Source organism: Acanthochromis polyacanthus, chromosome 16, assembly GCF_021347895.1.
Source record: "Acanthochromis polyacanthus isolate Apoly-LR-REF ecotype Palm Island chromosome 16, KAUST_Apoly_ChrSc, whole genome shotgun sequence".
Lineage (NCBI taxonomy): Eukaryota > Metazoa > Chordata > Actinopteri > Pomacentridae > Acanthochromis > Acanthochromis polyacanthus.
The window spans coordinates 1,084,538-1,109,705 of record NC_067128.1 but is presented as its reverse complement, the minus strand read 5'-3'; the positions used below and the strand labels follow the sequence as shown (position 1 = coordinate 1,109,705).

The 25,168-nt window shown below is 41.6% G+C and overlaps 2 protein-coding genes and 1 long non-coding RNA gene across 4 annotated transcripts; 1 reads left to right on the top strand and 2 right to left on the bottom strand.

Moving 5' to 3' along the window:
- The first annotated feature begins 394 nt into the window (after positions 1 to 394).
- On the top strand, positions 395 to 5,598 carry lft1 (lefty1). The gene is made up of 4 exons (XM_022204864.2): positions 395 to 1,215; positions 1,446 to 1,692; positions 1,813 to 2,052; positions 2,408 to 5,598. The coding sequence occupies exons 1-4, from the start codon at positions 951 to 953 to the stop codon at positions 2,730 to 2,732; spliced, it is 1,077 nt and encodes a 358-aa protein (XP_022060556.1). The 5' UTR covers positions 395 to 950; the 3' UTR covers positions 2,733 to 5,598.
- Positions 5,599 to 5,712: 114 nt separating this feature from the next.
- hnrnpub (heterogeneous nuclear ribonucleoprotein Ub) lies at positions 5,713 to 19,058 on the bottom strand. The gene is made up of 14 exons (XM_022204855.2): positions 18,500 to 19,058; positions 15,958 to 16,072; positions 13,498 to 13,577; positions 13,272 to 13,411; positions 13,079 to 13,178; positions 11,820 to 11,932; positions 10,952 to 11,215; positions 10,752 to 10,871; positions 10,537 to 10,665; positions 10,294 to 10,462; positions 9,153 to 9,434; positions 8,795 to 9,063; positions 8,542 to 8,679; positions 5,713 to 7,571 (listed from the first exon to the last, which is right to left on the bottom strand). The coding sequence occupies exons 1-14, from the start codon at positions 18,912 to 18,914 to the stop codon at positions 7,521 to 7,523; spliced, it is 2,385 nt and encodes a 794-aa protein (XP_022060547.1). The 5' UTR covers positions 18,915 to 19,058; the 3' UTR covers positions 5,713 to 7,520.
- A 2,187-nt stretch (positions 19,059 to 21,245) lies between these two features.
- Positions 21,246 to 25,147, bottom strand: LOC127530261 (uncharacterized). Of its 2 annotated transcripts, none has more exons than XR_007936719.1 (3): positions 24,826 to 25,147; positions 23,963 to 24,105; positions 21,246 to 21,405 (listed from the first exon to the last, which is right to left on the bottom strand). It is a non-coding gene; the product is annotated as an uncharacterized LOC127530261 (long non-coding RNA). The 2 variants fall into 2 exon arrangements; XR_007936718.1 differs by lacking the exon at positions 21,246 to 21,405 and adding an exon at positions 21,704 to 23,259.
- Between the last annotated feature and the right edge of the window lie 21 nt (positions 25,148 to 25,168).

Sequence of the window (25,168 nt, the reverse complement as noted above, 5' to 3'; positions counted from 1 at the left end):
ATGTGCAGCAGGAAAGAGGTCTAATTCAGGACAAATTAAAGCGTCAAGATAAAGAAACGAAGCACTAAAGCTCCATCAAATAAACACATCTGGTGGTCAGAAGTCACATCAATCACTTATTTCCTGATTTTACTGAAAGTCAGACAAAAAACAGTTACAAGGAATAGTTGGTAATATTTGTTTACATTAAATGTGTTACATTCCTGCCAGAAAATCATCTACTCCCTCAAAAGGTCTTCTTTCTAAGGGTTGGAAAACTCCTAAAAGAGATTCTTTTTTAACATTTGCTGCACCTTATCAGAAAGTTTCCATTATTTAAACATAAAATGCATGAAGAAAATGTAATTATACATGTGCTGTTTCATATTGCCCCATATCAAGATCAACCAACACTGCTTTTTTAAAAATCATTATTATGCATCCAGTAGTTTCCTTGTTTTGTAAAAAAACAGAAAAAAAACTCCTAAATGTCAAAGTGCCACCAGCCCAGTGCTTCCTTTATATGACACAAACCTCTAATTTACAGAAAATACTGAGGAAAATCAGCAAATCTGCACATTTAAAGAGGCTGAAGCATTTAATTTAGCCCTTTTTACATGAGAAATGACTGATTAATCACCTGTACTTTGATCCTAATTGGCATCAGATACATCCCATAATACATCCACATCAAGCATAGTTTTAGTGAAACTATGGAGAAATTACAATACAGATGACACTCGAGTCTAACTGCTGCTGTTTGAAGTATGGCCACTTAAATATCCAGCTCGGGATGGGGCTGTATATTGTCGCACCTTTGTTCTGATAAGGGTCCCTGCCCCCATCAACAAAGTGCGAACGACTGGGAGGGTCGCAGCAATATAAGAGGCCAGAGGAGAGTCGGGAGGGACTCTGTATTTTGGGTGACCTGTGCTACTGTCCTGCTGTTCGCCACGCTGAAGTTTCTCCTCATGGATTTCCTCCGCGCTTATCTCCTGGGCACCGTTCTCTTCGGAGTCGCCAAAGCTTTTACGCATGAGGATATGAAGGATGCACTGCTGCAGAAACTGGGGTTGGATGAAGTTCCAAACATCCATAAGAGGGATTTGGAGAATCTGGTTATTCCGGCGCATATCAAGAATAAATACTTGTCCATGCTGAAGATGCACCACAGCAGAAGACGCAGATCTTTGCCCAGTTTGGTGGGCATCCTGCGAGGAATCCCTGGCAATGCAGGTAAAAATCCATCCCATTTTTAACTAAATATAACATGCAATCTACATGAAATCATTTGATAATAGTTTTGACATAGATAATAGCTGAACCTTGCAGTCAATCCGGTGCGTAATTGTGACGCTTGGTGCGCAAAGAAACTTTTACGCACCAAAGTAGATTCACCAAATCACCATTTTACGTTATTTTACAGAAAAAAATTGACTCATATTGTTGAAATGTTTTGTGTTCAGATATTTCTGGAGAGTACGTGTACTCTGATGCCACCCGGCATCGCATGGTGTTCGACATGGAGGCGAGGATCCCGGAAAACAGCGAGGTGACCATGGCGGAGCTGAAGCTCTACCAGCAGGCTTCCCACACCAAACGCTTCACCATGGCGACGAGGCACCACCGGCCCGTGAACAACGCCAGAGTGAGCATCTACTGGGTGGAGGTGCTGCCCAACGGATCCAACCGGACATCTCTGATAGACTCCCGGTAAGAGATCGTTTCAGTCACATTACCGTGAACGCAGTGGGGGGATCTTAATTAGAACTCATCCGTGTTGATCTCCAGGAAAGATCTGCGTTTAATTAATCGTCCTCATTATGTTCACAGGTTGATCCCCATTCACGAAACAGGCTGGAAGAGCTTTGATGTCACCCAGGCGGTGCACTATTGGTCCAAGACGCAGCAGAAGACACCTATGCACCTGGAGGTGTGGATCGAGGGCGACAGACCTGGCAGCTACGCGGCAGAGATGGCCAAGAGTGTCCGCTTTACCACCCAGAAGCAGACGGACAACACCTTGGGGAAGCCCGAGCTCATCCTCTACACACTCAACCTCGAAGAGTACGGGTAAGGGCGCGAACTTTTGATATACAGGATATTGTATCAGCGTGACAATTAGCCCTCTAATTGCTTGTTACCTGAGAGTGGCACAGGGGCGTTAGTTTACTCATAAATTAGCAGCAAATTAGTGGCTGACACTAGAAAATAACCTGTACAGAAAGCCTATGTGCTCTATTTAGGTGTTTTTACCAACTAAAAAGACAACTAAATGCTTATAAAGTACAACTGTAATGCAAGCAGAGGTGCAGCTAAGTGATTCAGGGCCCCTTAGATCTTCATCAAGGCCACCCCACCCCCCTCAGTGCTTCTTTAACATATAGAATCTATAGTCATCCAATTCTCCTCATCGTTTTTTCCTCAGTTCTCGAGGCGACTGTGACGTCCACCAGAACAAAGACACCTGCTGCAGAGAACAGCACTTCATCAACTTCCGCTCACTCACCTGGACTCAGTACTGGATCATCGAGCCGGCGGGCTACCAGGCCTTCAGGTGCACCGGAGGATGCAAACAGCCGAAACGCAACTACGGTTACGGAGAGCGGCGGTGCACGGTGTCCGAAAGCGCACCGCTGCCCATCATGTACCTGGTGAAGAAGGGAGACTACACCGAGATCGAGGTGGCCGAGTTCCCCAACATGATAGTGGAGAGGTGTGCGTGCACGATGGACAACGTCTCCATAGTATGAAGTCACAGGAAGCAGCTGTAACCGTCCTGTAATCACAGAAATACAGGCAGGTTATGGTGTTTTTTCATTTGGGTGTTGATATATTTAAGGGTTTGAACACGTGTAGTACTTTATATTTAAATCTGCTGGGAGACGTTCTGCTTCCACTGAACTCCACCTCCCTCCACAAGCACTTCTATATAGTTTGTAAATTCTGATATTTTTTTAATTTGGATTTGTGTGGGCCGTGCTGCTGCTGTCATTCAGATCTGTGTTTTCCTGCTGTACAGAAAATCAATGAGTTTATGTTTGGTAAATAAAGTGTTTAGTTTGACGTAAAGCTGCTGCTCGTCCTCCTCCCTGCTGCTTCTGTCTGCTCCTTTCACATTCATGACCACATTCACATGCATCCATACAGCTGCCGGGTCTTTCACCTTGCTGTTTGCACCGATAGGAAATTGCAAAGCCGAGTAAATACTTTGCCTAATGACTGACAAGGCTTGTTAGGCTGTGGAGGGCCAAAGCTGCTGTAATGCTTTATTTGCAGTGGGAAGGAGCTACACGGGCGCCTACAGAGAAACATGAAGTGGATTCACATTAAGCCGGGCTCTCCATGTGTTTACATCAGGCTTAGGCCAGTAATCAGAGCCCCTACCTAACGCCCCGTTTGCTGTCTGAGTGGGGGGTCTCGTCGGTCGCTAATATGCTACGGATGAAGGTAAATGTACCGAAGACCAGCAGCTGTCTGTCTGGGAGGGACGTGAATTCCCATCATGCAGCAGTGAAAAGAAGAAACACAGGTGGTGGTGCTGTAAAAGGACAAAAATACAGGAGTGAAAGACATATTCAGATGCTCAACTTAAGTAATAAAACTCTGTAAAGATGCTCCACAAGTAGAAGTTCAGCAAAAGTTTGTACGTTTGGTTTAGAAAATGCAGTTCAAGGACAGACAGACAGACAGACAGACAGATAGATAGATAGAAAGATACTTTTTTGCACTGCAAAAAAAACCAAAAACAGTGAATCTTCTACTTTTACAAGTTGTACCATATGCTACATTGTTAATAATGAGTCATATTACAAACCAGACTTCAACTAATGACTATTTTCATTATGGATTAATCTGTCTATGTGGTTCATTATTTGGTGTGTTGCACCAAATGTGCATATTTTATTTAAAAAAAAAAAAAACACAGAGCCCTGAAATGTTGAAATTTTTATGAACAATGATTTTAGGTCGATTTCGGCTCTATTTCTGTGAACATTTTAAGCTATGACAGAGCAAATGCAATATTTCAGTAACTCTCCATGTCTGTTATAATATGTGTCATACCAGATCTAGTTATTTAAGATGTTTCGATTAGGGATGTCCAATATTAGCATAAAATCTAATATTGGTCAACATCATTCTCGTATTTTTTGCCGATCGTGAAAACCGATAAAATAATGCCTGGATTTTGCCGGCATTTACTGACTCATAGAGGGAGGGAGAGTGTGAACTGTTGCTTGAGACAATTAAAGAAAAATAAATGTCATTTTTACCTCATGTACCTTCAGTATTGCCAGTACTTACAGGGAGTTAGGGGTTTAACTCAAGCCTTACACTGCCATGTAATGATTTTCAGCTGAAATTTGTATATTATGGATTATATTTTGATGAAAACCGATAAAATAATGCCTGGATTTTGCCGGCATTTACTGACTCATAGAGGGAGGGAGAGTGAGAACTGAGCTAACGAGGCTAATGTTAGCTGCTAATGCTGCCTGATACATTAATCATTTCAACTGAGCTTCTACAGGATTTTAAAATGCTATTACTAATTTAGATAATATAAACTATTATGAGATTTTTTAAATGTTGTGTACTTTTAAATGAAATTTACCCCTAAATGTCTCCCTGATGTGATTTCTGATGAGGTTGTAGATGAAACTAGCATTGATACCTACCTAGCAGGCTAGTGGCTAACGTTAGCTCGCACTCCAAACTGAGCTCAAGCTGCAGAATTCTGCTTCAAATTAGCTTACCAAAGCTCTAACTGCATCACCTAACTGCATCCTTACACGTCCAGATGTTTTGGATGTTATTTTCGAGAAGCTGAACTTCAGTTGGAGTAGTTTTCTTATTTTACAGACCATGTTTCCATCTAAGAAAGCATCCAATGAGGGATCACAATAAAATGAGGCATGACGTGTTAATTCCACCACAGGAGTTATGTGATGTTACCTAGAATTAGTTAAGAAGCCCACAGATATCGGTTCATATCACAGTTGGAAATTAAGAGTTGGACAATATCGGCATATCGGTTATTGGCAAGAAAAAGACAATATCAGACATCCCTAGTGTCAATAACGATCACAAACATCATCAGGTGTCGTCAAATCCAGTAGAATCGACCCTTTGTTGGCTTTAAATACAGTAAAAGTAGCAAACTTTTGTGATAAATCTTAAATCTGGTGGTTATCGGTTCTTCTGAGAGCAACTTTTTGGCAGTCAGAGTGAACATCTGGTTTGAAAAATCACAACACATAAGCATGGTGGCGGCAGCATCATTCTACGGAGACAATTTCCTGTAGCAGACCTTGGAAAGCAGAGGGCAAAATGACATCCTGGAATAAAACAATTTACAAACTTTTTATGACATCTGTCTTCCAGCAGGACTCGGAGCTAAAGTCTAGCAGTCGGTAAAGGATTGAAACTGTTGTAGAGATCAGTTTGAAATCAGACGAGTTTCTGTCTAAACTCTGTTGAACTAAAACAACTTCTAACTTGTCAGAACTTTTTCAGAAGGTCATTACCAAATTGGATGATGTGCATCTTGAGAAAGTCAAACATTTTCTTGCAAAACTGAAGAACTTCCTTTAAAACGCTGCCGTTTCTATCAACTTTATCTGACGCATAAAATGACATTACGGCCAAAAAAGTCCCACTAAATCAACTGAAGACAATAAAACATTTAAAAACTCATACAGGCATTGCAACAAATCACAACTTCACCGTATATCAACTTTGTTAACTTTAATAGAGACAAATAAAAAAAATACAATCCCAATTTTCTTAACACAAATATTAAAAACCGTCAGATAGAAAAGACAACAAATCTGAAAATGTCTCAAAGCTTTTGCGCTGTTGGTTTAATAATAAAAGACCTGATATACAACCTGCAACACAAAGCGATAAAAATATAGTGTCTGTTGTATTATAGATTATACTGTAAACCCAAAGCTTGCATTCGGCTAGATTTATGGATCCAGAACAATAAAAAAGGAGGGCACAGACTCTCCAGACATTAAATAGAATCGACAGTTCATCACACAGCAGTACGCGGGCAAACCGATTACTTCCTTAATCACAATACATTTATTACTCAATTAATTCATGAAAACTCGTGCATGGTTGAATTAGTGGTATATTTACACGTTTACTGGGCATGTGGAAAATAAAAACACGGACACACCAGCGGAGTCGTCGTGGAAACGGTTGGTTTTCCAGACGTTACGGGCCGTTTGAATGGGGAGCTGCCGTTACTGTCGGGCCACACAGTCGCCAACACCAACCCTACAGAGCTTCTAAAGGAACGACGGCGTACGGGTTGGAAAGCAGAGTTAGAATGAAGTGTCGCGATGCCGTGTAGCCCTTTAGGTTTGCTGGTGAAGAGAAGCTACCCCGCCTTTGTGCTGAACTCACATCGTCAGAAACTCAAAGTGTGGTGTGAAATCTAAAAAAATAAATCCATCAAACTCATACTGGGTGGACTGGTCAGTGCTGGGCGTTTCTCAGAAGTCTACTGCACTAAAGGAACCGTTGATAGACAATCTAGAAAACATACTTTCTCCTGAGAATCAAGCATCATCAGCGCCCCAAACTCAGCATAAATTAAACATACATGGATTAAAAAGGCATAATGCAGCACTAAAAATGGCTTATTTCTATCCTTAAAATGGCTTGGCCAAAATACTTTCTCAAAGCAATTTACAGTGGAGTAGCTAGAGGACTAGAAATGACAAAGACAAGACAGTGGAGAGGAATACTAGAGGAGCTCGTAGCCGGGCTGAAGTCCGTACGGTTTGACGTAGCAAACCGGGCCATCGCCCTGTCAAAGGTCTGTTACACACCTTTGAGCTGAATCAAAAGTCATAAGCCAGGGAGAATGTAAAAAAGCCAACGAGTTGTTTATTGTAGCTCTATGGAGTTTAGGTTACAGGATCGATGGTGGCAACAAAAGACAAACTTGCTGTAATTTCTGCTGCTTCAGGCTAACTGCTGGACTCTACGGACAGTCTAACAGCATCATCACGCTTCCTGCCAACAAGGTCCTTTCAATCAGCAGGGCTTCTGAAACTTCTCATACAAACTACACACAAAAAATTATATTTACAATTTGTAATAAAAAAAGCAAAAAAAAAAAAAAAAAAAATCACAGCACAGATAAAATGCACAACCCTGAAAACAAAACCTTAACGTCTGCCCGACTGCTTCCTGATATCACAAATAGTAGATCTTCTTTCCTTTAAAAGCATGTCATCTAAAAGTGGAAGGTGGAAAAAGAATGAAATATACAACAGAAAGAAAGGAAATAAACAGATGACTGAATGCAGCTGAACCCACACTGTACAGGTGAATAGATTATAGAAAGCTTCCTTTACTCTCCTCTGACGGAATGTAGATCCACGTCGCTTTAGTCTGGGTTGTTGGGTCTCAGGCTATTAAAAGTGGGTTCTAAGAAAATAAAAAAAAAACTCAGACAGCGGGGATGTTCCGTGGCTAGCGGTGGATCTCAGAGTCGCCACCAGTCCATTAGAACAAGAGTGTTAGTAATATCCAGGCTGGTACTGCTGGCTCCACGGCTTCTGGTTCCAGAACTGCACAGAACAGACAAGAAGACTTTAACATGTTCCCTAGTTTACAAGACTTCAGATCATTCATCATTAGGGGAGTTCAGGGAAACACTACGAGGTCTACTAAAAGTCACTAAAAACAGGATTTTTTTGGATTAAATATTTTGTGAAATGTTGTTCAAACATGCAAGAAAGAGTTCCACATTTAGAGTCAAAGGTTTTTAGGTTTCAGTCAGAAGAAATCCAATGTTCCCATGTTTTTAAAATGTTCTATAAAAAACACAAACCTTCAGAATATAGAATAAAACGTGTGCTGAAGGGGAGCACCAAACACCAAAACAGTTTATTTGCAACTATTTACTGATTGTGTGTCAATTGTGTTTGATAGAATGTTGCGATTTTAAGCTTCGATTCAATGAATTTTCCAAAAGCAACCTGAAGTTACACGTGATACGTTTGAGGACTGTTGGAAAGTTGAGTGTCCGGTGAATTTTTCATTTTTTACAGTTTCCGGCTCGGTTCAACGGAGGGTTTGTGACGATTCTTTAAAGCTGCCGGTGGGTTCAGAGGGTTACAGCGACCTCATGTTTAATGTTTTCTGTGTTTTCCTACATGCATGATTAGCTGTGCTAGCGTTGCTCTAACCACCAGCTTCTACTTTAACCACAGTGATGGGAGGAATACTTCATAACTTTGGTGCACGGCGGTATTTATGCTTTAAAATACGGTCATCTCTAGAAATGCCGAGAACGAGCAAACAAAGAAAAGAACACATGTAGAAAATTATATATATATATACACGTGTGTGTGTGTATAAAATTAATATTTGGATACCACCATCATGACCGAATGTTTGGATATTCGGGTCCAGCTCTAGGAGACATGTTTTACATATTGTTGTACTAAGAACCGTCATATTTACTGCAGAGTTTAACTCAGACTGTACTGAACCTAATGAGTCTCCTGTAGAGATGAAACCTCCAGAAGTACTGACCCCTTGCTGCCAGCTCTGGTTGAAGGCCTGGGCCTTGTCCATGCCGTTCCTGTTGCCAAAGTTGCCGCTGTTCCTGTTGTTACCAAAGTTTCCGTTCTTGTTTCCAAAATTGCCACGGCCTCCACCTCTCTGCTGGAACTGTAGATACAGAAGATCAGATGACCTTTAGCAGCCCTCGGTCATGTTCAGGTGTTTTCTAAATCTGTTCTCAGAGCTGCAGCCTGAAGGCATCGTACATGATAACTGAACCCACCTGGCCGGGGTGTCCCCTGTTCCCACCACGGTTCATTCCGGCTCCACCTCCTCTGCTCATGTTCCCTCTGTTCATTGGACCTCCTCTGTTCATGGGGGCTCCTCTGGGTCCCATGTAGCCCCTCATTGGTCTGCCCCTGGGGGAGCCGCCCAGGCTGGGGATGGGGCCGCCCCGGTTGAAGTTTCCACGCTGGGGGAATCCTCCTCTGAAGGCTGGAGGAGGCAGGAAGCCACGAGGAGGGCGGTTGAAGCCGCCACGGGGTCCAGGAGCTGCAGACGGATCAGAGAAAAGGAGAGGTTAGAATGAAACGCTCTGAGCAGCATAATGAGTTCTATCTGCTGCTGGTAGAACATCAGACCTCCTCTGAAGTTGCCTCTGTTCTGGAAGCCTCCACGTCCACCTCCCCTCTGCCCAGGTCCACCACCACGCCCAAACTGGTTCTTTCCTCCGCGGCCGCCGCCTCGCAGACCGCCGCCTCTCTTGGGCGTCGTGCTGCCCTGGTTGGGCTTCTTCTCGGCGGGCAGAGCCGTCTTACTCTCCTCTTTGTACTGTTCCAGCAGCTTGGCCGCCTCCTCCTTCTGCATCTGAGCGTAGATGACCTCGTTGAAGCTCTCGCCCTCCTCAGGCAGAGAGTAGAAGCCTGCCACAGTAGGAAAACAAAACAGTCAGCAATGAAAGACGAGGGATCGACTGATATGGAGCCGATACCGATGCAGCTGTTGTGAATCCAGCAGGGAGGGTAACGTTTTAACAGAGAAGCCGCTGTAGAGGAAGGGCCCGTTGCCCCTCTACGTATGATTTATGTCTAACCTGATCACTCAATGTAATAACACTTGTAATTTAATTCTAAGTTCTGGGTCTCAAAAATCTAAGTCTCACCAGAGAATCAGAGGAATCCAGGAGCCAAATCTTCAGATGCCAAGAAGAAAAGTGTTTATTCTGTTCAAACAGGTCAAAACACAGAGAGGTCCCAGGAGCTCTCTGATCTTTCTGTCAGACAACACGATCTTTTATTCTCTCTGAGCTGGGGTCAGTTCACGCCCTTAACCCATCCCTCTTTTTGCCACTGCCAGCTGTCAGTATCACACAATTAAGTCAAAGAGATGATGTTGAAGCGAATCTTACTCCCTAAAGACTTTTAATTAAAAACTCGTGACTGGCCGGCACCTCCCCAGCGGGAGCCAGCCTCCCCCGGGTTTCTCACACGAACACCTGCTCCTTATCTTAAAACAGTAACAGGATCAATGTTAGCGGTTCAAGCAGAGGGCACAGGGCCTGCTCTCAGATACACACAGACACATTTATTACAGCAGTGGATTCATTTTTACACAACACCGTCATTCATAACTAGACCTCTACATTAATAACTGAGGATGGAAAACAGAATTAGGACTAGAATCTCAGCCATAATGACCTGTCAGGCTGATAATCCGTCCATCCCTACAACCGTATCTCACAAATAAATCAAGGGCTGGTTTAAAGCCCAGCGTGTTCTTTACCCTTCATCTTGAGCACAGCGTGTTCAGGCACTTCCTTGCCGTCGGTCTCGACCTTCTTCTGGACTCTCTCCTTGTAGTCGTCGTCGGAGGGACAGACCACCACGGCTTTACGCTGGAAGCCTGCAAACAAACACATCTTCCTCTTCTGGCCTGGAGCTGACAGGTTGGTCTGTAGACAGGAGGAATTAGTCAGACACAGATCTTTATTTTATGGTACAGGCAGCAGTCAGACTCCTCACTTACATGATCCAGGATGTAGTTCCTCTTCTTGCGGGCAGCGATCTCAATGAACTTCCCCAGGAACAGAGGAGCTCGCTGAGAGATGGCGGTCAACTTCGTGATGTCCTTGGATTGGCGTTTCAGGCTGTTGATCTGCATAAAGACAAAATGAATGACGTTATCATGGAACAGAAGCTAATCTCTTCCCGTTATATCAGAGAGGTGGGATCAGGACTCACCATCATCTTGTCCACGATGGTGTCGCTGCCCAGGATGTAGTACTTCCCAGGGTTCTCCTGGACGTGGTTCTTCACCCATGTGGTCTTTCCAGAGCCCGGCAGACCAACCATCACTATGATCTACAGGACAGACAGAACTCAGATTAGCATGTTCAAACAGACCAGCGTTAAGCTCTCATTATAATCCATCCTGTCCTTACCTCACAGTCAGCCCTGGTCTGCGGTCCCTTCAGGCCTCTGACTCGGTCGCTGACAGGAATCTGCTGCAGGAAGGTGAAGTCCTGAGGCTGAGGGAAGTAAGGAGTGTCCATCTGGCCGAAGTTGAACTCCACGGCACAGTTGTGGCAGATGATGTGGGGGAACAGGGCCTGTCCGTTCAGGGAGTCCTTGCTGATCTGGAAAGCGACGGCCGGCTCGCCGCCATTCTTGGCGAAGGACATCTCCACTTCATCACCCTCAAAGTCCTGAGCAAAGATCACAAGATGGAGAGTTATTCTTTGTGGAATAAATGGGAAAAGATGCATTGTGTCTAATGGCACTCAGTATTAATTAAGATAAAAGGTGTCAATTTGCTGCCATGTGCCAATGAGTTTGAAATGTGTTTTATAGCTAAAAAAAAAAATCAGATTTTCAGTTTTCTGCTGGTTACTAAACTACTTATGTCAGAAAACTTGATCAAATCTCTGTAAAAAAAAAAAAAAATTATCTGACTACCTTGGAAACAGACATGCAACAAATTTCAAGAACTTTTTGACTGAACTGCTAAACTGTTTTTGCAGAAATTCAGCCTTTTAGTGTGCTTTTAAAAAAGTGATTTATGGTATTAAAACTTAGTCATTCTGCACCAAAGTCCTCACTGAGTTCTCTTCATTTCTAGCCATGGGTGTGCTGTTTCTACAGAGGAGCTGCTCAGTTTATTTTTCATTCAGTTTCTTCTCTTTCTGATGTGCATCTAGTGAAGGAGCTTCAGAGAACAATCCTATTATCCTCCTCCATCTGCATCCCACAGCTCATCTGACTGTTAGAAAACACTCATTCTAGTAGGATATGACCAGAATTATGTCTCACAATCATGCAGCAGATGACATCGTTCTCCTCAAAGGTTTCTCCAAAGTCCTCCGTCACACAGTTGGCGGTCTTCTTGCCTTTGCCAGAGTAAGCGTAGGAATGCTCCTCCTCCCCTATGCAATAAAAGGACGACACATTAGCAGACACAAACATTAGTGATGGCTAACAGATGCACAACACTGCTCTAAACAAGACCACATTTCACTTGGATAAGCCTCTCCTCTGTGTCAGCCGGACACGATGAAGCCACGTCATATGAACATGTCATGCTGCTTATTAACCACTAGAGGGACCTGTTCAGACTACCAGAGGATCACAGCAGATTCACGTTTAACCCAGAAGAGTCAAACTCATCTTTGTCCAGGTTCCACATTCAGCCCAGTCTGATCTCCAGTAAAACCAGTAAAACCACAGCAGAATAACCTATAAACCATAACTCCTACTGGTTCCTTTGTTTTAGTGCAAAAATGTTCACATTTAAGGAATTATCTTTTTACTAAACATCATGAACAACCTGAAATTTATTAAGAAAAATAAGTTCAGTTTCATCCACATTCATCCTCAGTTTATCATTTCCACATTACAACTTCCAGATCACAGAGTGTCTACAAAGGAACACAACATTTAGTCACCTGGACCTGAACCATGGAGGATTTACTTTATGATCAAAATGACAAAATCAGACAAAAAACAGCCAAAACAAAAGACAAGATAAAACAAAACAAGACAAAATATTAAAAAAATGAGACACAAAACAACAAAAGTTACAAAAATGATTTTAAATTTATACTTTTACTAATTTACAATCTGCAGTTAATGTCTTCTCTGTAATTTTTACACTTTGAGGACCGGATTGGACCCTCTGGAGGACCACTTTTGGACCGCGGGCCTCATGTTGGACACCCTTGGTTTAAGTTGTCTAATCTCCAGTAAAACTGGGCGTGTTCATGTTTTTTACTACACCTAATGAATAAAATGCAGTAAATGTTTAACCCGACAGTATTGTGAGTGTAGGAATCCGTATGAAATGATGATGAAAAACAGAAGCAGCGATAGCCAATAAGATTTAAGTCCTTATGAAATAAAAAGGTCACAAAAGTTTTCTGTACACAGCATGTGTGATGTAACTGATCACAAAGCGCTCTGGCAGCGCATTACAGAAACGCTGCCAGGAGTAAACGGAAAGTTACTGCTGACGTGACTTCATTCCAGAGACAGTATAACATTTATAGAGCTACAACGAGTAGAGCAGCACTGACCGAGGAGCAGGGTGCCAGCAGCCAGGGACCAGCCCACCTGCACGTCATGGATCTCCATGTTCTTGCTGGAGATGTGCTTCACTGGAATCTTCTCTGTAATCTGCACAAAAAGCAAAACACAAACATGAGAACTCCCTGGTCTAAATATTACTCGTGTAACGTCAAACACACAAACACAGCGCTGTTATCATACCTTCATCTCAAAGCAGGCTTTGCCTTTGTTCACGCCGTAGGTGGCCTTGCCTCCGGACCAAAGGTAAGCAAAACTCTCCATTGTGAGAGACGAGGCGCTGTAACGGTCCCGTGACACTTTAAAGTGCAGGTCACAGTTGTCTGGAGCACAAAGACACACTCATATGTTTCTGTCAGAACATACATGAAATAAATGTGGTTCAAGTTATGGATGTTAAAGAACTTACAGGTATCCAGACAGACTTTTGTGTCATCAAACTCTTCATCTTCCTCCTCCAACGGGGGCACAGGAGACTTAAATGAGGCCCTGAAAAGAGATGCCAACGAGTCAGTTAAAGGACTTGCATGTTGCTGTAGCTGCATGGAACAAATAGATGCCTTGGGTACCAGTTGCTGAAAAATATAGGGGGAAAGAAGTGGAAAGACAGACTAGGGGGAAACAAAATAGAAACAGTGAACTGGGCAAGCGAGCCTCCAAACCTTGTGGATAGTTGTATTGTGGGCCTTGGCAGGACAACACTTACCTTGCAGCATCCAGCGAAATCTAAAACGTGAAACATACACAGACAGAAAGCACCGTCCACTAGCTGTAGCATGCAAGGCTCTCCATTAGCCAGAGCGATAAACTGGAAGCAGACCTCTCCCCTTTCAGATGAGTGTGTTTGTGGGGTTGGTCGCTGCAGTATGGGTGAAGCTATATTTAACCCCCCATGTGTTTGGAATTCTACATGAAAAGGTCACGACTGACTGCCCTGTCCGTCCAACTTTACAGTACGAGCTGTCACTGAGAGCCACAGCAACTTACCAACTCTGTAGCTGCAGAATACGTACCCTAAATCTACAATGAGGAATTCAAGGAGCTACTCCAGTTACTGCTCACATTTAAATGATACTTAAGCACCGTTTCACCTGATTATTCAGCCTGAACATCTCCCCAAATCCTAAGACATCTGTCATCATATTTGCTCCGAAACAGCCCTAAATGTTGCACAAATAGCTGCTGCTGGGAGATTTAGAGTGGTTCTGGAGCACAGACTGCGAGAGCTGGAGCATATGGTCAAAGCAGGCACCAGCAGGTCACACTGGCTGGGAGTCTATTAGGGGCATTGATTTTACATAGAGTAGATTACAGCTCAACAAGCTAATTAGAGGGGAAAAAAATCACTAAAGGGAGAAGTTAAAAACTGTATTTTTAACTGGGAATAAATGGGTTCTTAAACCTTGTGTCGTCCCGCGGGTCAAACTGACCCGATTTAAAGTTGGAAAATGGGAGGGAAAAAAAATAATAAAAAATTTTAGGAAATCTTTGAACATTTTTGGTGGAAAAAAAGACATTTTAAAAATGTTTCTTTAATTCAATTCAATTCAATTTTATTTATATAGCGTCAATTACAGTCAAATCGTCTCAAGACGCTTTAATGATATTTTGTTTAAGAACATTCAATAAAAATAAAAATAAATCAACCAAAATCCAGAGAATTTCTCTGGATTCTGGTTGATTTTTATGTGAATGTTTTTAAACAAAATATCACAAGTTTTACTGATATATATGGAATCATTTTAGATATTTTTTGGAAGACTTTTACTCTTTTTTTGGGAAAATATTTACAAGAATTTTCTTGCCAAATTTGGGGGATTTTTTTTTTAAATAAAACTTTTACAGAATTATTCTTCCTGAAGGTTTTCCAAATTTTGAGAAATTTAGGGGATTTTTCTTGCTAAATTTTTGGATTTTTTCCAGAAGAGGTAACTGTATTTTTTTGTAAATGAAGACAACAGGAGGGTTAAAAAAAAAAGATAGAGGGAGAACCCACCAGCAGTCCCAGACTTCTAGCAAAAATCTAAAGAAATAGAAATCCACTTTGTGCCCGTTGATCCTTACAGCGTGTCAACAGCGCAATGAAAACGAAACACTGACCAGGAAGTAGGTACATGTACACACACACACACACTCAAACATTCGTGCACGCCATGCATGAGGTCACCTATGCAGAGGTAGAAGAGCCTTGCAATTGCACACATCCGCACTCTCACGCCATGATAGTACACATGATACACGAGACAGAAATAGCATTTTGACATCATACAACCAGTGAAATAAAAAACAAAACGAAAAAAATAAGACCATTGCGAGGCAAAACGATGGACGGTCAATAGCGAGCTCCTCCGTGGACGTTGGGATTGTTATTTTTTGCTACGTCCTTGTGTGCTACCCCTCCTTCCACGCCTCTCAGCTATTCCTCCCCCCACCCGCCCTCCATTCAACAGTGCACATCTGCTACTTCCCTTTGGGTTCTTGCTTTTTTTTTTTAAAATTTAAGCAGCCTCGATTCACCTTGAGGACACAACGGGCTTTTCCAAAACAATAAGTGGCATGAGGAACAGATGTGAAAATTCATAGAGACTTGATAGATGCACTTCTGCTACAGAATGCAGTCCATTAAAGACACAATGTGAGTGGGCACTGTAAGAAGGATAAATGGTAAGGCTCTTTAAGTACTCAGGGATGACCCTCAAAGCATGTGTGTGAAAGTAATGTTAATTATAAAGTAGTATAATACTTGAAAATGAGGGTTTTTCCACTTGCTAGTTATGTGCATTGGCACTTAAAGCCAATACAGTTCAACAAAGCTATGGATGGCGTTTCAGGGATGCTGAAGGCCATTTTTGCTCTGTCCCATCCTTACCAGCTGTATTTGTTCTCTTCAATAAATTCAAAGTAGCCCCTTCCATGTTCCTCCCGGCGTCTCTTAACACCCTTCTTATTCTTCTGATCAGCATTCGTGTCTTTGTCCGCATCCCCTTTGAAAATAGAACAAAGATATAGAATGAGGTGCTCCTTTTTGTGAGAGAGAGAGGTCGGACTGGCAGTGGGGTTCTGGCCCACAAAGCCCGTTCATTAGTCACATCGTGTCGACCATAATCATCATTAAAATTAAGGCTACTAAGAGGCAACACCTCATGATTAATAAATAATTAATATAAAACAATACAATCATAAAAAACAGCTCTTAAAAGACCAGGTAGTAGTAATTACAATAGCAGCTGGCCCAAATGAACATTGTGAACAGTGTCTGCTGGGGCTGGAAAGAACAAGTCTCTGCAAAGTAAAGGGTCATTAACCCTGCAATAAAGGGCCTCAAATATAATGTGAGGTTCAGGTACACGTCTATTATATTAAAGGAGGGCAAGTCTACTGTTGTCATGCAGGGAAACAGGAGACCTACTCAGACCTGGATTAACCCCCTCCCCAGTATGTTGGTACACTTACCTATGTGACTACCGCGTTGTGTAAATCCATGTTTTCTATGTTAATCCGACAAAACTTGCTATTCAAACCACGGACGCACTAACCACGTGCTAGCTAGACAAGCAGCTCAGTGCTGGTCTCTTCCCCACAACTTTCAGTTAGCTGGATCAGATGTTCAAGCTCTGAATCACTTCAAACACCAACTGATGGACAAACCATTCGTTAAAACCAAAGATCTGCCATTTATTATGTTAATGAGACAGCAGTGGAGACTGCAACAAGGACGCTGAAGTTAGCTCTCCATTAGCAGCTCTGGATTAAGGGAAAAGTTAAGGAAAACTTCACCTAACCTGAAAATGCAGCCAAGGTTTTCTTACCGTTCTGCATCTGGACCAGACTAGATCTAAGAACCATCATGCTTAAACAATATAATCTGGATTGGACAGATTCTGGTTCTTAAATATCATGTTTTATTTCTGAAAATGCAGAAAAGCAAGATTTCACAGTTGCTTTTTAGATGAGATGTGGTTCTAAAACTCTTAATCATGGCCTCATCAAATCTGGATTAGATTGTCTCAACAGAGGTTGAAGACTCTTCAAGCGCAATTTCAAATTTGTGAATCCTTTATTCAATGGAAAAAGAGGGAACACTTCATTGCTTTTCTGCATCTGAGCTACAGTGGAACAAGATCTAAAAACACTTCAGTTAAACGGCTCAGATCTGGTCTGCCTGTCCAAAAGAGGCAGAAGATTCTCTAAAACATAATCTCTACCTTCTGACACATTTACAAATCGGTGAAAATGCAGTAACATGGGTATTAGATGGACCACGTTAGACCAGGTTCAGATCTAAAACAGATATACCTACATGAACTGAACCTGGAGTAGGTTGTCTCAGAGACTAAAGCATGATCCTAAAAATATAACACCTCATCAATTAAACCTTTATTTTTTCAGCAAATATGCAAAACAGGGAGCTTTCACCTGCCTTTTTTTTAGCTTTAACACCACATTAGATCAGATCCAAAACCACGATATTTAGATGGTTAAATTGTGGTCAAGATTGAGCTTGAAGGATGCAAATTCAATCAGTCACACTTTTTCATCAGCAAAATCATTTTTCTGTTCGTAAAAATGCAAATAGGGATGATTGCACTGTTTCTTTTATCTGGAGCTGGTCTAACGTAGTACAATTTCATTTCATTCCAGTCATAAAATAATTCATTAAAAGTATGCTTCAGACAGGATTTAAATCCCTAAAAGTGTCAGAACTGAAATGAGAAGAACACGGAGAGCACCGTGAAGTTCTGGAGATTCGATTTCCCTTAACTTCACCCTTAACTGCAGAAACGGAAACTGACTCCAGCGTCGTCACTGCGGTGGCCATTTCAAATATTTCGCTGTCCAGTTGTGCCATTTTAAGTGAGTTGTCACAGCAAATGGTTTTTCCTTTACGCATCCCCACCCAAATATCTCATTCGTGGCCAAATGCCAATGTGGGAACCTCTGAAGGAGCTAACTGGCTGATCGGCTAGTTAGCACTACACCACAGACACAAAGAAAATGAAGCTAGCTAGCAAGCTAACGCGCTAACGAAACGAAACGAAAAGCCAGATTAGGCTGATTTAATAGCTCATACCTCACCTCACTCACGTTAGTAACTGTAGCTACCGGTGTTCAATTCTGATATAACAACGTTAAAATGATGGTTTGTGGACTTAACGTTACCGAATTGCTAGCTAACCGGTGTGGTGACCGCTGGAGCTGAGTTAGCTGCCGGGCTAATACTGGCTAACGCTGGCTAGCCTGGCGGTGAGGTCACGCTATCTAGCTCAACATGGACGCCGCTGTGTGGCTCCTATCTGCCCGGTCCCAGCCGGTCCCTCCCGCGGCTGCTTTACCGTTACAGCAAAAAAACCGACACCCAGCCACCGGCCATCCACCCAGCTACATTTTCATGAGCAACTCGGCCGACTCACCCTCAGCAGCCTGGTCTCCGGGCTCACCGTCCTCTGCCTCTATTTTCTCCATGTCGTCTACATCTCCCTTGAGCATGGGATCCATCTCGTCGTCCTCGTCCCCTTCCTCTTCCCCCTCACCCATCTCCGCGTCCTCGGCAACCCCATTGCCGTCGTCCCCGTTCTCCGGCTCCCCCTCGTCCTCGTTGGCCTCCATGCTTTCTTCAATGGGGCCTTCCTCTTCCTCGCCCATGCCCTCTTGGTCGACGCCGTCGTCGGCCGCGGTGTCCGGGTCTCCGCTCAGGGCCTCCTCGTCCAGCGCGGCCTGCAGGCGGTCCATCAGCTCGGCCTTCAGCCCCTTGTCCGACAGATTGCGCTTCTTCAGCTCGTCCTTCAGCTCGTTCACTTTCAGCTTTTTGACATTGATGGAACTCATTGTGAAGGTTTGAAGGAAAAATGTGACAAAATACGACGGTAAATAAATAAATTGAACGCCCTTTGTGAACGGATGTAGCTCAGAACTGCGCCAAATGGCCCCCGCTGTCCGACACTGTTTCACCGGCAGAGAGAGCGCTAGAGGGTGGGGGAGGAGCAGCACGGGCTACCGTAATGACTGGGAGAGAAGCGCAGCCTGCAGCCCGCCGACCATCTGGCGCTGCCAAACCACCCCCACGGAAGGCATTGTTGTGGAAAAAGTGGAACAAAACGCAATCTATACAATGAACACAATGGATGTTACTTAACTCATCTTTACTTAGATTTTAGAGAAATTTAAAATTTGCCGACGTCATGCTTCTAGGATGAAAAGGGGAATGACAAGATGTAGAATACCGTAATGTATGGCTGAACTATCCGGGGGAAATATTTAATTTGAAGATTTTAAAGCTTCTTTTAATCAATAATACGCAGTGGATTAAAAACGTTAGATGAGTCATTACCACACGGGGCACAATCAGGGGCGGATCCAGATTCATTTTAGTGGGGGAGGGGGGGCAAAGGGGGGTACAACAGATATTTTGTGGGGGCCACGGAAAAGTTGTAAGAAAAAATGAAAGCTGCTACCGACCTCTCGCTTTTACAAAGTATTTTCATGTTGGTGTTTGGCTCTTTAACCCAGTAGAAAAGCTGTATATGACCGTTTCATTTTTGACTCTTAGCATTCAAATTATGATGGACTTTTTTCCTTGTTTATGTGAATTCCAGCATCATCAGCTGCAGCATCTGTCTGTTATGTAAAACTGGAAAGCTCAACGACAGAATCCTGAGGGCAATTAAGAGACAAATATCGTGCAAGAACAGCCCTGTATACAACCCTGTCAGTTTCTACTTCTTAGAATGTTTACTGACAATTATCACACTTAAAATAAGAAAGAATATTCTATACTTTTAGCAACTAGTTCTCAGCTGTGAACCAGGGCTGTAGTGGGACTCATTTTCAGCCCTGGACTTTCATTCCTCAGACCGACTCACTTTAGATCACGATCTATTACTATTAAAATCATGTAATTCTAGCCTTGTCTTGTAGTTCAGTGTGTTTTTCTAAAATATTTACAATTCAGTGCAAGTAAGACTTGCTTCACAATGAGGATTTATTCCAACATGAGTGCACATCTCCAGCATTATTCTTTACAACAATATCAGAATCTATATTCTGTTCAAATAAGTGTTCAAGGATATCCAAACCTTAAAAATGAAGTAAAAGAAGAAATAAAAATATTACATTTAAAAAAATGTGTTGCACTTTCTAATAATACGATCATCTCTTTTTCCAATGCAAGGAAACAGTTCCATCACAACTTAAAGTTCACAAATATGAGAACATCAGTTAAGGAATAATCTCCAACACTGTTCTTTACAACATCACAATGTCCTTTTTTGCAATATGAAATATCAAGAATATCATGAATAAAGAATAATTATTGGACTGTTGTCTGGAAATTTGTTACTCACAGTATAACATAACGTGCTAATGAAATTTTAAAAACGCTTTGATTTTCATTTTATATTTAAAATAACAAGAAAATATTAAAGCTGCAAGCAGCGTTGGACAGGTTCTTTGTGTGAAAACTCAGAGATTTCAGGTTTCAGAAGGTGGTTTTCAACTTTCTTTGTTAACTTTCTGCTTCAACTTTAAACTAAATTTCCTTCACTAAGCCAGCCCTCTGGACTTCCAGTAAGCTGTGTTCCTATTGGCTGTCCAGGTGGCTGCTTGGTGTTATCAGAAACACCTGAGCAGCTCAGTGTCTTCCTGCTTTATATCTGCAGTCAAACATTTCCTCTGCTTCTCTTCACTGAACCGGGTTTGGCTCCGTTGCTTTAGGCGTTGGCTAGTAGGTTCCAGCAGTAAAATCCTCTTTAATGTGTTTCTTGGTGTGTTTTAGGGCTTTGTACTGGATAGTTGTCTTGGTAAATGTGGTTCTTTAGCCACAGTTAGCACATGGTGCTAATGTGTGCAGTGATTAGTGGATTTGGTGCAGCTGAGTTGTGTCTTTATCTTGGCTGTAGTGAGTCTTTAGAGGTTTTTGGTTGTTTGTGAACCAACGTTGGTTGTCCAGAAGGTCAGAGTTCCTGTCCTGATTCTCTGTTTAAAGAGCTTCTCTGGTAGGCTGCAGGAGACTTTAGCGGTTGGGTTGTGCTAGTTTGGTTTTTGTACGGTTTCATTTGGACGGCTATCTTGAGGCCCCTCCATGTGGTTTAGTGAGGTTTTCTGGAACAGTTCTACAAAGCAACCTGCAGCAGAAGAGACTTTAAGAGTTTTTAGGAAGTTCTGGAGACCAGACTTTAGAGCAGCACAAACATTTGTCAGCAGTTTGAGCAGGAGAAGGTGAGCTTCAGAGTAGAAATGAGAAGGAAACCTTGTTGACCCGTGTGGTGAGGTCCTGTACCAAGAGTTTGAGCAGGTTGTGAAGAGTCTGTAGTTGTTTGGTCTGAAAGCACCAGAAGAGTCGACTCATTAAAGGAGAAAACAGGAGATATTGTTGGTTCTTCTGTCGCTCTGCAGTTTCCTTAGACTGAATATCAAGTTTCTATTTTAAATGATTTACTGTGTGAGCCCAAGAAGACTTCAATAAACTCCCTCCATCCCCTGAACACATTTTATTACCATGTTTAATATATTTTTTAAATATGTTTCTGAGTTTTAATCATAGTTTTTCTCTTTCCTTGTGTAGTTTTGTCATCTGTGTGAAAGGTGCTAAACAAAGTTAAACTGAACAACTGACTAACTCATGATTGTGACAACAGAAGTATTTTTATTGTGATTTAAGGGTTTGTTTCATTTTTAAGGTTGGGGTCAAAATCTTGACGGAAAAAAGATTAAAGAAATAAACTACATCTTAAAGCAAGTAAATGAAAAAAACATTAAATACAATGAAATTACATTAAACAGACAAAATATTGAATTAGTTAATTAAATAGAAGATACAAAACAGTTCTACAGTTTCATTTAGCAGACGCTTTTGTCCAAAGTGACGTACAACACAAGCAAGAATTCAGACATAAGGAAAAACCTTTACTTGGTGCAAAAAGTGCTTCAAGTGTGATTGGTCAAAGGTGTTGCCATCAAGTTGCAGAAGAAGTGCCCCCCCCTTTTTCTAACTTTGTCAGCGCTAAATAAGTTGAGTTTTGGACCACCTGACTTATTCTACCCCTAAGGTGGAGTAATTATGAAATTAAACATGATTTTTTAAAGCAAAAATATTTAACATTAAAGATGAATTATTTTAGACAATTAAATATTTAAAAATACAATTAAGAATATTAAACATTTAGTTAAATAATTAAATGTTCAATTAGAAAATTAAATCTGAAAGAATAAGACTTTAAATAGGAATTAAACAGAAAATACAATGAAGCATTTAAAAAGAAAATTAAATATTAAAAGGTGATAAAACATGTAAAAAATTAAACATTGGGAAAGAAAAGGAAATTTTTCAAACAAGCCAATAAAACATTTGAAAAAACAACAATTAAACATTAACAAGACAAAACATTTTTAAATCAAATCAGACACTAGAAAAGAATAAAAGGTGAGAAAAGAGCAAACTTAACATTTAAGAAGAATCAAACTAAAGACAAAACATTTGAAAAGACACCAGTTAGACTTTAGAAGATCAAATTAAACAGAAGAGACGATAAAACGATGAAAAAGAGCAAAAACAGATAAAGGTCTTTAAGCGTTTTCTAGTCTGAAATGAAAACAAGTTGTTTCTTCAAACATTTCCTCTTTCTGTGTTCTTGGTTTGACTGTGGACAGATTTACTAAGAACTCATTTCAGAAAACTGCTTTCCAGATAAAGTCTACTAGTAGTTGAAGGCATCGATCAAACTAATGTTACCTTCTGATCTCCACAAACTTTACTGTTCAATGAAGAGAATCAAAGTTTGTTCAGGATTTCTAATGAATCCACAGGTGAACAGTTTTTCACTTTTTATCTTAGTTTAGTCACAAAGATAGTTGGTAATGTGTGAATTGTTGCAGCTTGTGAGCCGTAGAAGGTTTTAATGTTTGGGGCCGAGTGTCAGAAAACATTTAGAAACCAACATCAACAAAACACTCAGCAAAGATCTGAACATCATTAAAGGGAAATGCAACTTCTGCATGACAATGTCTAATTAAAGGACATTTATTTCCAACGTAAATGTGTGATATTCATTGTACTGTTACACCCAGTGTGACTCCTGTCCTATACTGGGATTCACAGCTAAACTCTCCTCTGTACCGCATCCTCCAAGGAACAGGCCAGTGTGGTGAACGGATTTTAATACAGAGAAGTGTGAAACTGAAATAAACATACAGAATACGTGGGTCAATAACAGTACAAACTGCTTAAGACTTCAAACACATCAGTATTACAGGTAAGTATGGATTAATTTAGATCAGAAAACAGCTGCAGGTGACTGGTAAGCAATAAGGTACGAAAGTTGAATCAAAGCTAAACTACCCTGAAGCTACCCCAAAGCCTGAAACCACGACTATTATTGTAAACGTAATAACAGACTGACCCTCACAACACTGCAGATATATCATGGCGACTATAAATGTACATTCCAACAATATCCTCAGCATCTCTACTCACTGATTTTGCCACTCGGAGGGTTACGAACAAACCGGCAGAAGGTGAAAAGAGGCTAGCATTGTCACGCTAATGAAGCTGTTAGCGCTTCCTGTCGAGCCGGTCATTGGCCGAGGCAGCGCCATCATGTGGCCACTGACTGCAATAAACGATACCTGAGACAGTTATGCCCCCAAGAGGCCTAGCGGTTCAAACAAATGAGTGACAGTTACAGTACAGTCCCCGCCGGCATTATTATGAAATGCAACAATAACTTATTGACAGAACATGTTAATATCTGACCTCCTGGAGACAACGGAAGGATACACTCTGAGATGGGTCTGGAGAAAGTCTTATTTTAACTTCATTTATTTATTCAATAAGACTTTCTCCAGACCCATCTCAGAGTGTATCCTTCTGTGACACCCACCTGAGGGAGACGCTGCCTAAGATCTCCAGGCTGCTTGGTCGTGGTCTTTCTGCTCCAGAACGCCTTCATCAACTACGTCTTCTGTTGAAGAGGCCCTCAGATGCTGCAATCTCTGACTTAAAGGAGGAACTGCTGCTTTCACTCTGTAACCAGACGGCGGTTATTTTAAAGACCCAGCTCCTGGAGGCTTTGAGTGAAAATTTAACATCCATCAAAACAGAACTACAGACAGTTAAATCTGAGCTGTCGGTCAGTATTTCAAACATCAGTTTGACCTGGGTGTTCTAAAGCTCGCTGTGGGTGAAACGGAAACTTTAGTCTCCACATCACTGATGACATCGTCACACTCCTACTGTTTTTAGATGTAGTCTAGTTTTAAAACTCGTCAAATCTGGACTGGATTGTATCAGGACAGGTTGAAGACTCTTCAAGCACAGTGTCAAATTTGTGAATCCTTTATTCAATGCAAAGAAAAGGGAACCCTTTATTGCTTTTCTGCGTCTGAACTGTAGTGGAACAAGATCCAAAACCACTTCAGTGTGTTCAATTAGTCTTATTTTAGCTTCTTTATTGTCATTTTCAGTAAACTATTGCTCCTTATCTTATTGCAGTTTGTTATTTACTTTTATGAGCAATATCAAACAAAAGAATTTGTCTTATTAAAAAAATCTTCCTTATAGCAGTTCCCACGTGGATACTATCAAAGTGACCTGGAAAATATTTAAAAAGTATTGATACTGAGTATTAGATCACTGTTTCCTCTTACTTTCAGTTGATTTTCTGTTAATCTGGTTCTTTTTATTAGTCTGCAGTTTACATCTTGTACTTTATATTCTTTGTTATTTCTATTTTACTCCACTCACCTTTGTTTATTGTTGTACTCTGGCAAGATCATTTTCCTCCAGGATGAATAAAGTAGATCTTATCACGATGTTTTCTGGTTTTATTGAAGGCATTTGTCTCCACACCAGCAGCTTTCTGTTCTGCTGCAGTGACATCTGAGGAACAGTAGGAACATGGATTGTTGATGAATCATGTTGAGAATTTTACCTCAACCCTTTTCTTTCTGCCAGCTGCTCCCTACTGCCTCCCTGAGGAGGTCCTGATAAAAACCAGAGCGCTTTTATGAAGAGTTGCTCCTCAGTGCTCCTCCAGTCTTCTCTCCTCCGCTCACATTTACAGCCTCCAGCTTCTCACTTCGTTCTA